Here is a 13,659-nt window from a genome sequence, read left to right as displayed (position 1 = left end):
GCCAGACACGATAGCGATTGTAATAAAATAGGCAATTCAGCAAGGCAACGCACGCTTCTTCACTTCACTCTTCTGCCGACTAAACAATACTAGCGTAGCGCACTATTCTTGGAAGCCTGTTAACTTGATTTTGCCTTGCTGACAGCGATGTCAAAAAATGGCTTTTGTTTACATTTTTTTTAGTGTGGAACACATGACTGGTTCGTAAAAACCAAAATCGTATAATTATCCTCGACTCTTAGGCAATTGTAAAATCCCAAAAAACGTAAACCGATAAACTCTGTTAAAAAAATAAAGGTCCTCAAAATGATAGTGCGTGTGTAAAAGTAGGTTGACGAACAGAGACGCCGCGATTAGGTATCGCTGGGACTTAATGTAGGCAAAGTTTGGTGATCCTAGCACGAAGCTGACAATATAACTATTTATTATATTTTGTAGTAGTTATTTCGTTTATTCCAGTCTTTCGATATATTTATACATGCAATACCACTTGGTGATATTATAGTTCATCTCGGTTATGCTTTCCTTTGTACTCCTTGTTTTCAATCGATACATGAAGACACCTTTCCTGTTCTACCAAAAAATCTTTGGCCTCCCACGCTTGAGCACCATCCTTAAACATGAAAATTGCACGATTATCATCGATCAAGTACCGCTCCGCCTGTATGTGATTATTCCACAAGCTAGTCTGCCAAATCTTGGTTATATCCTCCGTTTCCTGCTTCGTAGGATTGCCGTTAACACTAACAAATGACATTAATGTGCGGCCTTTCTTCGACATCTGTAGAATCCCCTCCGGATTGGAGGGATCAACGTTGGTCATATCGATTGCAGGAGCTGGTCTCAAGTGTTCAGGTAATTCATCGGGCTCAAGCGGCTCTTCATCCTCCTGTAAACAAGGAAATGGTTACGTTTATATTAACAACTATGGTTATCACCAACCAGCCGCAGCAGCTAACCTCCCATTGCTCCAGCAATCTTTCCATATCGGCATCATTGAAGTCACGTATGTCTTTCTTCGCCCATTTAGGCTTTTCTTCTTCCTTGAACTTTTTGGCTAAGATTAGACTATTCGCTAGCACGCAAATGCCCAAGACTAGCAAAGTTTTGCTCATTTTATTACTTACGGTAATTCTTGTGCAAGATGTTTGTTTACGTTGAATATGACCCTCGTGAGATTCGGACGTGTTATTTTGACGTTTGCCGAAGGGGAACGTTGTATGAAAAGTAAGAGGGCTCTGTTTAAATCTCGGATCGGACTTCATGACAGTAATTTTGTTTACTCGAAGCATGCTAGTCCATTCTGATCTATGGTTATAAATGAAATAAGCTTTTGCTGCAAAACCGAGCCCTGTGTAAAAGATACCATTAATGGTCGTATAAGTTCTTTTAAAAACCGTTTTGGTGCCGTTAAATAACGTGCCTTGAAATGCAACTATAAATTAGTTTTTTGATAAAAGAAAACCAAAACGCAATTGTCCATCCGGCCATAAATTAGAACGGTTATTTTAGTTTTAATTTTGATAGTAACACAACATTCTTGATCAACGTTGAGCAACACAGCTGCCATTGTTGGTATATATAGTAACAAATTTGAAATGAATCTTGAAACTTTGTAAAATATAACAGCATCGACTGTCTTTTGTCCTTGTATTGTAGCCTGGTTCGCTCGGGATTAGAATATGCTTGCATTGTCTGGGACCCTTCCACCAAAGTACTCTCCAATGCGCTTGAGCAGGTGCAGAGGAGCTTCACCCGCATGGTATTCTGTCGGCAGCTGGGGTATAGCTACTCGGATCTTCCACCGTACCAGATCCGCTGTCTTCAATTGGGCCTCCTGTCCTTAGTGGATAGACGGTGTGTGGCCCAAAATGTGTTGATCGGTGGGCTGCTGCTGGGTGCTATCGACGATTCTGCCCTCCTCGCCCGCCTTCCTCTATATATCCCTTCGCGCTCCCTGCGCCGCCGTGACTGTTTCCTCATTCCCTGTTGCCGAACGCTTTTTGGCTCTTCGGACCCATTCCTCTGTTGCCTCCGTTCCTTCAATAACTCCTAGTCACTTTGACTTCCACCTTCCTCTTGCTTCCTTCAGACGTGCACTCCAAACCCTCTACGCCGACTAAGTGTTGTTAAACTGTCTCATAATGGAGTCTCGCTCGACTTTGTTGTCCGTTTTGCGTTCCTTTCCCTCTACTTTCTCCTCTCGTCTCCTTAGATTTGTAAGACTCACCTGTATAGCTTTAAACAACCAGGTCTACATAAATATTATTATTATATTATTATAATAAAGTAAACAAAGATTTGCGCGCTTTGGCTGTGAATATATAGTGGATGGCGAAAAGAAGTTTGACTCCTGAACTTTTGAATAATATGTGAAAATATGAGTACATCTTCTATTTAAATGCCGCTTTTGAGACGTTGAATATTAGATTGAGGTTCTAAGACTAAAATGTGAGCGATAAAATGACATTTAGATGTAGTCTAGTAGACTGGTGCGGCCATTTGTGGCCATAGGTAAATTTGAGCACGGCGAAAACAACCTTAGTTTATATTGGAAGTTTGATGTTTTCAGTTTTTCACCCCAATTTCCTTCGTTTTGCTCGGTAATAAAGCAACTAGCAACTTTTTAAATTTATGAGCAATAATAACATGAAATTTTACATGTTTTAATATGCAAAATGCAGAATTAAAACTGAGAAACGCATGGTGAAGAATTCACAAGACATTATGCTGTTTCTCAGCTTGAAATATGGTAGAACCTTCTCAATATCCCAAGTATACCAATTAATAACGTAAATTAGTTATTAATTTGAGTATTAGTGGTAAAAATGATAGGGATATTGCACGAATTTTCGACAAAAGCGAGCAAGCAATCGGCAGCAATAATCAAACTGTGAAATGAAAGCAAATGCAAATGAAGGTAGTATTCATCATATTAAAGTTTGTGGCCGCAAGAAATCAACACCAAAACGAGCTGATAAACGTATACTGAATATCTCCTCCAAACACCATTTACAATCCGCCTAAAATATTGGCCAAAACAAACATCTGAAGGTATACAACTTCCTTCCGTGCTTATCATTCGACGTAGCCTATAGCATGTAGACAAATCTGGCCTTGTTTTCAACAAAATTCTGCACTGAACCATTGCCAATACAAAAAAAGAACGGTATTTTACTATCTGCATGCTTTGAAACGTCGCTTATTGTGAGAAAAGCTGTTTTGGAGTGATGAATCTTTGGTATGATTCACCTCTCATTATAAGGAGTTGAAACTTTCTACTATAGGGACCTGAATCATCAATTAGGAAACAAATTACAACGGCATTATGTTCCAGGGATGCATTATTTACATTGTTAAACACGTGAAATTCCATTGAATCTAAGTTATTCGAACACTTGAACACTATATTGAACACAGTCTTCGGCGTGGAACTGCATAGTTCCTAGAGATTTAAACTGTTCATTGCACAGTGGACATGTGTACAGCCTATTTTTGATTTTCTCGTAGTAAGTTTTGGCCGATGTTATGGTTTGTAAGCTGAAAGAATAGAATATTTGCTATTCAGAGATGCGTCTTAACGATCACACGAGGTACACTATAATTATTACGTTGTCAACATGCAGCAATTACGTATCTCCGTCTGGCACACGTCTAAATCGTTTTGTGTTTTATACTTTTCGGTTTGCAGCCTAATCAATTTGTTCTTCATCGTGGCGATTTTCGACTCGGCCTCTTTTTTACTGCGTTCCATTTGCTCTAAATTCTGTGATATCTGTTTCGAAATTGCACCAAGAGTTGACAGAAATAGTTTTTAGTAAAGTCGACCATCTAGTAAAAAGATGTTGGTTCTTTTTTGCCCTATGTCATCTTTCTTACCTCTGCCACGATGAGTGCATTTCGCTCGGTTATCTCGATTTTCTCATTTTCCATTTTTGTCAGACTTTCTGTTAGATTATCAAACCTAATCCGGTGTTCCTCTGTGGTTTTCTGTAGCTCTTGCGCAATAACCTCTCTTTGCTTTATAACCGTATCAAGCTCTAAAAAATTCAAAATAATTGTTATTATTTGCTACGTGCTATGATGGGTTTTATGGTTCCGGTGACACAATGCTAATATGCCTGCAAATGTTTGTTTTGAGCTAATAATACGATGAGCAAAAACAATATAAAACGATCAAAATGTGTGTTTCTGTTACTTGTTGAGCATTAATAATTCATTACATTAAACTGCCACACGATATATAAAGTACACTGAAAATAGCTTTTAATAAGAAATCTGAAAATGAGATGATGGCAGCACTAGAGCAAATATGTAAAACGCATTTTTGGAACTCAGGAAACTGCTCTTGCTTGATTAATCCATTAGCTCCTTTCACGGTGTTTTGCTCTGAATCAAAGTCTGAACTTGAAACATTATAACGCACCAGGAAAATACTATAGCTTGACACAAATGAGCTGTATTGAAGATTCAGAAATCGTATTATTCAACTATTTGAGTAAGAGAGATGATTTTGACATGCAGCAAATGTTTTGATTTAAAAATAACTGTATGATACCTTTATCTTTAGCCTGTACATCCCGACACAGTTCGTCACACTTGTTTGCCATCTGTAAAAACAAATCAAGCATTTTAAAAGAACATCCTTTTTAGCGTTTTCTAAAAAGCACTAACATTAGCTAATTGCGCACACGTGTCTTCATCCTTCTTTCTGAGTTCCGCCACCGTCACACGATTTCTTTCGGACTCAGCAGCATATTTCGCCTTTAACGTATTAGTTAATTTTTTTAGACGTTTGTTCTTCGCTTTTAGCTAAAACAGGGAATTTGGGAAAGCATATTTATGTCTCCACGCAGTATCTGAAGCGCAAATAATGTCTCACATTTTTTATCGTTGCAGCATCAGCAGAGGTCGGCTGCTGGCTGTTGCTGGAAGATGGAGCATCAGCGTTTCGTTTTGAGTTTCCCTTCGCTTGACCGGTCTTGTTCGACGCTTGAACATCAAGATTTAAATTGACGTTCCATTTTAGCTTACTACCTGAAGTATCCAAACAGCAAATGTTTCGGCAAAAAATAACGTCAGTTTCTGTGTATTATCATTTAGATTCAATCGTGACTCACTCAAAGGACGCATTACTGCACGTGCTACTTTTTTCAGCCAGCCTTTCTTTTTCAGCGATCCTTTACGTTTGTGGCTTTCCTGTGGCTATGAGGGAGGAAGATATTATGTTAACCGACATGATTCGATAGTCCGTGGCACCAAATCAATACCGTTTTTGCATCCTGCGCATTGCTTGTTGTTCCACTGTCACTGTCACGATCGTTTTCTCTCGATTCCTCGTCTAAATCATCATTATCACCAGAGCAATGCTCCTCGTCAATATCTCCGCCGTCGTCGTCGATGTCGTCATCGATGTCGTCATCGACTAGCAGGTCCTTGTCGTTTTCACTTTCGACTTCACTATTGGTCTCCATTGTACGCCAAATTGCACAGCAAACTTAGGGTAGCAATAAAATATCAACAAAATTCACACTGCACTTTACTGCAGGAAACTTAGGTCGGGCTTAATTAAATTCGTGCTGACGCTCCGTAAACCCTGAAGATCTGAGAAACCGGCGCATGCGTAAAATTGATGTTGAATTGGGGTATAGAAAATAGACTGACTTAAGTCCTCCACACACCGGCGAAGTAAATTTTGGATAGTAAATTTCGACACGTAAAGTAACGTCAAAACCGCTTTGTCTTATATGCGTTTCTTATGGGACACTTCACACCGGTGTCGACGTCAACTTCGTACGCCGAAGACAAAGTTTAGAAAAATGACAATTCTACTTTTGTGACCGACAGCAACTTTGGCCAAGGTTCGTACAGTTGGTGCTGAGGTAGTTGGGGCGAAATTTTTGACTGTTGACTGTGTTTTGACAGATTATTTGTGTTTATATTTGCAAGTTCAAAATACACTGAGTTTTGGCGCGAGAATTTAGATAGTTTTATGATGAATTTGTGTTTGAATTACAAGTAATAATTAAGTTAAAATTATTTTGAATGCTTGTGATACAAAAAAACCTCAATTGAGTAGTCTTCGATTAGTTTTAAAATACACAAGGTCTCTCAATGTTTTTCGCCGAACAACAGGGCGAAATACTTTTCTCTCGACGTTCCCAAATTCGGCAAATTGGTGTGAACGGGTCGAAGAAGCGTCGTGTCGGTCCAAAATTTACTTCGACGGTGTGCAGAGAGTTTTACTTCGGCGGAAGTTGACACCGACACCGGTGTGAAGTGCCCCATTAAAAACTCATACTGGGGGGCCACACGATGCATAACATATAACATAACATAACAAAATTTGACACTTAATCGGTAAGCATGTGTCAAAAGCTTTGTGGCTCATCGGACCCTGTAAAACATAACACATAACACGTAACAACGAGCGTTTGTTTACAAACGTAAGGATAATGTAAGTTCTTATTTGTGACTGCGGTGCCACACGGCACATAACAACGGATATAACAGCCTCCTACCGCGACAATTTTGACAGTAAAGCGATCAGTAGGTGTCAAAAGCGTTGTGGGTCAGCAGACCCATAACGTGTTACGCGTAACAGTTATGCACAGTGTGGCAGCGCAGTGAAGTTTTTTTTCATTTTAACAATAAATTTTTATTATATTGACACATGCTTACCGATTAAAGCATTGTTAGCAATTTTGTTATGTTATGTTATATGTTATGCATCGTGTGGCCGCTTGCGGTGTGTTTTGATCTTGAAAGGTCCGAAGTGACGTGCCGTAACGAAATTGACGTTTCGGTGTGTTTTGGTTTTTTGATTTTGTCTTTTTTTAAAGTCGTCAAGTATTTCTAGAAAACACAAGTTGACTTTGGTGTTGTTTTGATACCTACATGTGTTCTTATCTCTTCAGAGGTCACTAGGTTCAGATTTGCTGTTTTATTTGATTTCAATTGGATAGAGAGTGTGAATAGCCGGTTTTGGAAGAGATAAAGGAAAGATTAAACATGTCCTTAAACGCTAGAATTGGTCCGTCGATACTTAATGCGGATCTGTCCCAGTTGCACGAGGAATCTCAAAAACTGCTCGATAATGGCGCCGACTATTTGCATTTGGATGTTATGGACGGAAATTTCGTACCAAACCTTACCTTTGGTCATCCAGTTGTGAAGTGTTTAAGAAACAAAATCACTGTAAATATTCTACAATGTAATGTTCGCGTAGTAATGAAACCATTTCTCACAGTACCATATTATTTCATTCAATTACAGAACGCCTTCTTCGAAACTCACATGATGGTTGAGCGTCCCGAGCAATGGATAGAACCGATGGCTGATGCTGGTGTCCAACAGTACACCTTCCACATTGAACCTGTTATGCAAATAGTGCCTGAAGTTTGTAGAAAAGTACGGGAAGCAGGGATGAAAGTGGGATTGGCTATCAAACCCGGCACACCTGTAGATAACGTGCAGAAGTTCATTGAAGCTGCGGACATGGTTCTGATCATGACCGTTGAGCCTGGTTTCGGTGGGCAAAAGTTTATGGCCGATATGATGCCGAAAGTGCGATGGCTACGGGAAAACTATCCAACATTGGACATTGAAGTTGACGGGGGTGTAGGCCCATCCACGATCGATTTGTGCGCTAAAGCAGGCGCAAATATGATCGTGGCAGGCACGGCAATCATACGGGCAGACGATCAGTCAGCTGTAATTTGCGAATTAAGAAACTCTGTATTGCGAGCCATAAAACAACAGTGACTGGTTTACGAGAAATTAATTGAACATATCATTTCCATGTTTTGAAAACAACGCAGACTTATTTTCTACGAAAAATACACAATGCCCTATATTATATATGAAAACATAACCTTCATTTGCGTCGTTTACTTCATATTTATCTATATTTGATTATATGAGATGGACTGGCAAGTTTTTGTATCATTTGAACAAGAGCAACGCTTATGCTATTAGCGTATTTACACATGATTGAAAATTGTGAATTGTGAATAAAAATGTCTGAAGGTTCTGCAGGTCTCAAATAACGAAACGAGCATGAAGGCAAAGTTAACAGAGAAACTAATTGGCTGTTCTGCCCAAACTCTCCCTAATTTAAATAAATAGTTCTTTGAACTGAACTATAGAATTCATATAGAATTCATATAGAGATAAGTATTCTACTTACTAGCCGCCGTCGTTTAGCTGCAACAGATTTCCACAATTTCTCTTGAGACTGCTTCAGCTATTTATTATCATACTTAAAGAGCAACAAATATTTGTATAAAGCGCCACTATGGATTGTTAATGTTTCAATGAATGACCCTCTTTCATGCGTAACCCCGTACCAATGAGTTTTTACTATTCACGGAGACCGACTTATCAATAAGAAGAGGGGTAGGCGGCCGCTCTCCACTCACACTGGACACCTTGACGGGCGAGATACCGCGGAGCCCGGAGAACTGCAAGGCCGCAACCCAACAGCGGCAGGCGGATGAAGCAGTGGCCAAAGAAACTGCGGCCGATCAGCGAAGCGAACAGCAAGTCATCCAGCACCGTAGGGATAGCCAGCGGGCGCAGAACTGGCTGCCCAGGCGTTCACCGGACACCAAGCGAGCGGCAGGATACGGCATGGTCAAGGATTCCACTTGCAGTCGCAGATCCGGCACATCCAAGGCGGCGGAAGTTACGGTAAGTACAACGGTAAGCGCTGGCGCTTCATGCTGCCATGCAGCGACAACCTGGGAACCGACGCAACCATGCGGGCGCTGGCCGGACAAGGTCGTCCGATGGCACTCAAAGATTGCAATCTGCAAGGAAAGTTCGCTAAGTGAATGGTATTTTTCTTCTTGAGAAACCGAACCCATTTTGTATTTTTGTCCTTAACACGGCTTTTCTCGTTCTAATAAAAATAAATAAAGTGTTTTTTTGTCATTGTTCGTTTTGCACCATTTGCATTTGATGGCAAATTAAATATAAAATAAAATGGTTGATGTTGTACATTTTGTGAACTTTTGTAAAACGTGTGCCAATTTAGTGGAAAAACAAATCATTAATTACAATCAATGTTTCATTGATCATATTTGTCATTATGTCGTATCTTATATTTCATGCACTCGTGAAAACTCTATATTTTCTATTATTTTTATTATGTATTTAGTTTCTTATAAATTCCAGCCATTAGTTTACACAATTAATTTTTAATATTATTTATAATTATCTTTTATTTACTTTTTGTTCTGCGCTAACTGCTTACCATTTTCATCATTCGCGTTGTTTGACTCACACGGTAATCACGTTCGCGCATCTTTCTCACATTCCGTCACGTACTTTCTCATCTTAAGTTGTTAATCTGCTGTTGCTGACTAAAGTGTTTGACACGTTCGTTTTTGACTAAATTTTCCCGCCAATTGTGTAGAGTAATGTTTCATCATTTTTGTTTGTCCTGTTCGTCTTTTGATCCATTTATTGGTAATCCAACCGTTACACAACTGCATCCTCGAGTGCCTATGAGTGCCTCTTTGCGATTGGATCAATGAAAGGGATAATTGTATTTTTATTGTATTTTTGCATTCCTGGAGTAAGTGTCAACATTACTCTGTTTCAAAGCATTGCGTGTGTTTTACTGATAGCTTGTGATTGTAAACGATCGCTAAGACTTGTTCCGTATATCAGTGCTCTTAGCCCCTGCTCACTCTTGTTACTCGCGCACTGGCTCGACTTGCTCATCTAGAAAAGAATAAAAGGGGGTCTCGCTTACCTTCAGTGAGCAATAATTTATAATTTTTGCTTATTTCCTTACGATTTCCGTCATGCTGGTCAGCGTGATGCTTTTTCACTCAATGCTCGACTTTAACCAATATAGAATTCGTGTTAGCTTTCTTTCTCTGCAACACAATGAAGCATTTTCTTTTGGGGTTTTGTTCTAAGTTTAGCATACGCTTTCCTTTTTGATATATTATTAAAACATAAATATATATAATTAAATTTTCGTTTACACTTTATACCTTACAATTATAATGAATGCATGTTAGTGTTTGATTCTCTCTCTACTCTCATATTTCCGCCGCCGAGAACGTTTCTTTCACATTTTGTTCTCTCTGCAAGGAAAACAAACAAACAAAAATGATTACTATCATCATTAAAATATTTGCGTGGATGTGTAGGGACGCCTTGTCTTCGCAACATTCTTCCAGAAGGCATATCCAAGGGTTTGCCCTACATATGTATTTTAGTCTCGTTTGCATCATTGCGTTGGAATGAGAAAGAGCAATGATTAGTTTTATTGCGCGCACTTTGCTCAGCTTCTCTCGTTTGGTTGCTTAAAAACCTCATACAGCATCACTTAGCATAATTGTGCAGTAAATACAATTGCTGTATCCGTTTATGTTTCGAATTTTCTTTACAATTAGGAAACATGGGTCCAGTTTCAATGGCACAGGTATTCTGGCTCACGCCTTAAACGATAACGGCTCAACTGGTACGATGAATTATTGTTACGATACTTTCCTGCGTGAAAGAGAACCATTTTACACATTTTTAATCTTTCTTTGTCTTTGAAAAGCGCAAGACTTAAGTCCGAATACACCGAAATGATTCGACCAAAGCTTATTGCAGTGAACCATTGTGGAAACCACAATGCAATACATAAAACCTCAAAGGCGAAGAGTAAAAGATAGACTTTACAATAGAGCAACTAAGCTTCGCCACTCGCTCAACACTCAGGATAAAGATTTTTGACCGATCGACTTTTCTGAGACCCATGCAAAGACTTAAACAAAAAACAAGAAGACTCAAAAGACCAATGGCATAAAGTGAATTCCCTTTCATTTGCGAGGTTCTTTGTGTAGTTTTGTGAGTTCTGTTACGCAGCCGCATGGTAGCTACGAAAACTGTGGTGTGTTTTGTTTTGTTCGTTTGTAGGCTCTTGGCATCGTTTAAACTCACACTGAACGGTAATCAATTGGGCGAATTGATTACCGCTCGGCAAAGTTTCCCCAAAATAAAAGGACAGGGCCAACGCTACCACTGTTACCTATTGTACAACATTCGAGTTTATTCGCGTTGCAGAGTTTTTTGGCGGATACGTTAACGAACAAAGAAACTGCAAGTCTGCCTTGCTGATGCTGGAAAGTCAGTTTACATCACACCCGTCAATCCTTGCGAGCGTACTATGCTTCATGCCGCCATACTTGCTACAACGAGGGAAGCGGAACATGGTGATCTTAGCAATATTCTTCTCTTTTTTTGTTATTAAAAGCGTTGGTCTCACATGCAGCTGTAGTGAAAATGTTTGCTTACGTCATATTACACTTGCAGTGTTGTTGTTCAAGGGCATTTTGCAGGAATTCTAGCTGACCTTGGTTTATCTACTTTATTCAATCCCTTTTCATCCCTTCACATGCTCGGTATAATAAAAAAATTGTTGCTTTTTGCAATATTCATTTTCAATGTAATTTTTTATACTAGTGAAGTTTTCGACTTTTCCTATATTATATAACTTTTGGTTTCTTTTTATATTTTTATTTTTTTTATCGAGATATACGTAAGTTTCTTCACACGTTGAAACATGCTTGTATGTTCAATGCATGCAGGTTTCTTATTTCTTCTACTTATTAACTACAATGTAATGTACGCACATTACATTTCTTTTTCGTTGGCATGACTTGCACATTATGAATATTGTTTAAATCGAAATACAGATACGTTTCCCTAACGTAAGGGTTATATGCACTCGTGTGTGTGTGTGTGTGATACTCGATACTGGATGTGGTTGTGTATTTTTCTTTTTAACAAATGCAGAAGATGACGCTTCTATCTGAATTCGTAGCACATCCAGTCATCCAGCGTTATTATTGATGTGATCGATTTTCTATCGAACTGGTGGATTATTTCATAAATGGACCACTTGCTTTTCGTCACTGTTGATTCTCTTGAATTCGACAGTGTCTGAGATTATGCAGGTTATAATGTAATATGTTTGCGTACCGGATACCAGCGGCGGTGCAGCTCTTTCACAATGAGAAATAGGTTGTATACATTTCATGCTGTTCCAACCCTCGACCACCTTACGGCCAAGAAAACAGATCACTAGTTTAGAAATGGTTAAAAGCGCTACTGCATTCACGAAGAATACAAGTAGGGAAACAATAGATAATCCTTTAGCGAACAGGCCCATTTTGTGTTGACTATTAGTGGAAGTTTTTTACTGTTTTTTTTTTCCTTTTTTAAATCTAAAACTACCACAATACGTCACATCTTGACAAAGGCAACGAGATAAAATAAAATATCGGAAACACAAAAGATATGCCGCCAAAACAGAATTTCCTTTTTATTTCATTCGTTAAGCAAGCAAGCAACGAGCCATTCAATCGCATTTTATTAAATTATACTTGTTAGATTCTGTTGACAATGTGATTTCATTCCTGATTACTTTTTCGAACATATCTAACCAAACATAATGTACAACCAAACTACAGCTTAAACAATGATCCAAACAAAACGGAAGTTCACGTTGTGTGTTATTTTGCTCATTAGCACCTTACTTTAGTTATTCACAGTCGAAAAATTTCAGATAAGAACTATCTGCCTTTTTCTCTCCAAAATATCTTTATTCTGGTGGGCTTTACTGGTTTTCCATCGTCAAAAGTTGTACGAATCAAATTTCCATTGCGTTTTAATTTCATAAACTCTTCATATCAGATTCATTTTAGAAAATTGCTAAAGTGAAATGCAGCTTAACTGTTGCAGCTACATTAGAAAAGATTATGCTTCTCATGACAGTTTCAACAACCCCGAATTCCACCATGGTTATCGCCGGTCTAAGGAACAACTGTTCTAGTTAAATAAATAAATAAAACAATAAAATATAAAAAAGGCAATAACTATTGGAAACAAAGATGACAGATCTCGAAGAACGCGTTCAAGTGGAAAGTAAAAATTGGAAAAAATAATATAGAAAATGAATCTATCATTGTGGACACTATGAATGTAATCTAGAATAGCAGGTTGCATGATTTGCTGGCACGAATATTCTTCTTCGTTTGAGCAATTTATTAACTTAATGTTGACTGTTGGGCGTACATTAAAACAGTAGGAAACAAAACTCAGCTTAGCGACTTCCGTTGTTGATCTAGCGTATGCGTAGCGAGTGTTAGAAGTACAAAACAATAACTAAAAGAACAAATGACTGTCTCAAACTGAATGAAAGGGTACACAAACTGTATATGGAAAAAGAAACAGTCTACGATAGTATCTTCTCAAGCAAAATTCGTCCACTGAACCGACTAACACAGAGCTATAAAATATCGGTAATAGATTAGACATTATATTTAATGGTTACAAATGGTTCTGTTTCTACTGTTAGAGAAATTTTGAAACATTGTGCACATTGTGTGAACGAATTTTCCCCTTTTGTTGCTGAATGTAAGATGTATAACGAAGGCTCTCAATAGTATAAACGTTCCTTAGATGTTACGCATGTTGCTTTAACATTAATCACATTCAGCTAGGTATACAAAAAGGCATGATCGCTACCTAACTCTGCCATGCATGCATTTTAGGATCTTACTCCACTCCACTAATGATCATCAATATTTTAGGAGAGGTTTAATCGTCAACCCACTTCCAAGTTTGCATTGCTCTACCCGTGATCAGAGA

General features: G+C 38.6%; 3 protein-coding genes across 3 annotated transcripts; 1 reads left to right on the top strand and 2 right to left on the bottom strand.

Annotated features, from left to right (window-relative positions):
* Positions 1-482: 482 nt before the first annotated feature.
* Positions 483-1,167, bottom strand: LOC128267805 (LDLR chaperone boca). Its single transcript, XM_053004731.1, has 2 exons — positions 960-1,167; positions 483-889 (listed from the first exon to the last, which is right to left on the bottom strand). The coding sequence occupies exons 1-2, from the start codon at positions 1,113-1,115 to the stop codon at positions 500-502; spliced, it is 546 nt and encodes a 181-aa protein (XP_052860691.1). The 5' UTR covers positions 1,116-1,167; the 3' UTR covers positions 483-499.
* A 346-nt stretch (positions 1,168-1,513) lies between these two features.
* On the bottom strand, positions 1,514-5,530 carry LOC128267279 (uncharacterized). The gene is made up of 8 exons (XM_053004084.1): positions 5,271-5,530; positions 5,121-5,205; positions 4,883-5,037; positions 4,675-4,812; positions 4,559-4,610; positions 3,880-4,040; positions 3,612-3,775; positions 1,514-3,540 (listed from the first exon to the last, which is right to left on the bottom strand). Exons 1-8 carry the CDS (start codon positions 5,472-5,474, stop codon positions 3,387-3,389), a joined length of 1,113 nt encoding a protein of 370 aa, XP_052860044.1. The 5' UTR covers positions 5,475-5,530; the 3' UTR covers positions 1,514-3,386.
* Positions 5,531-6,415: 885 nt separating this feature from the next.
* LOC128267627 (ribulose-phosphate 3-epimerase) lies at positions 6,416-7,967 on the top strand. The gene is made up of 3 exons (XM_053004511.1): positions 6,416-6,446; positions 6,918-7,197; positions 7,276-7,967. Exons 2-3 carry the CDS (start codon positions 7,012-7,014, stop codon positions 7,762-7,764), a joined length of 675 nt encoding a protein of 224 aa, XP_052860471.1. The 5' UTR covers positions 6,416-6,446; positions 6,918-7,011; the 3' UTR covers positions 7,765-7,967.
* Positions 7,968-13,659: the final 5,692 nt, after the last annotated feature.

Source organism: Anopheles cruzii, chromosome 2, assembly GCF_943734635.1.
Source record: "Anopheles cruzii chromosome 2, idAnoCruzAS_RS32_06, whole genome shotgun sequence".
In the NCBI taxonomy this organism is placed as follows: domain Eukaryota; kingdom Metazoa; phylum Arthropoda; class Insecta; order Diptera; family Culicidae; genus Anopheles; species Anopheles cruzii.
The sequence above is the reverse complement of the archived record's forward strand: the minus strand, read 5'-3'. Positions and strand labels throughout refer to the sequence as shown.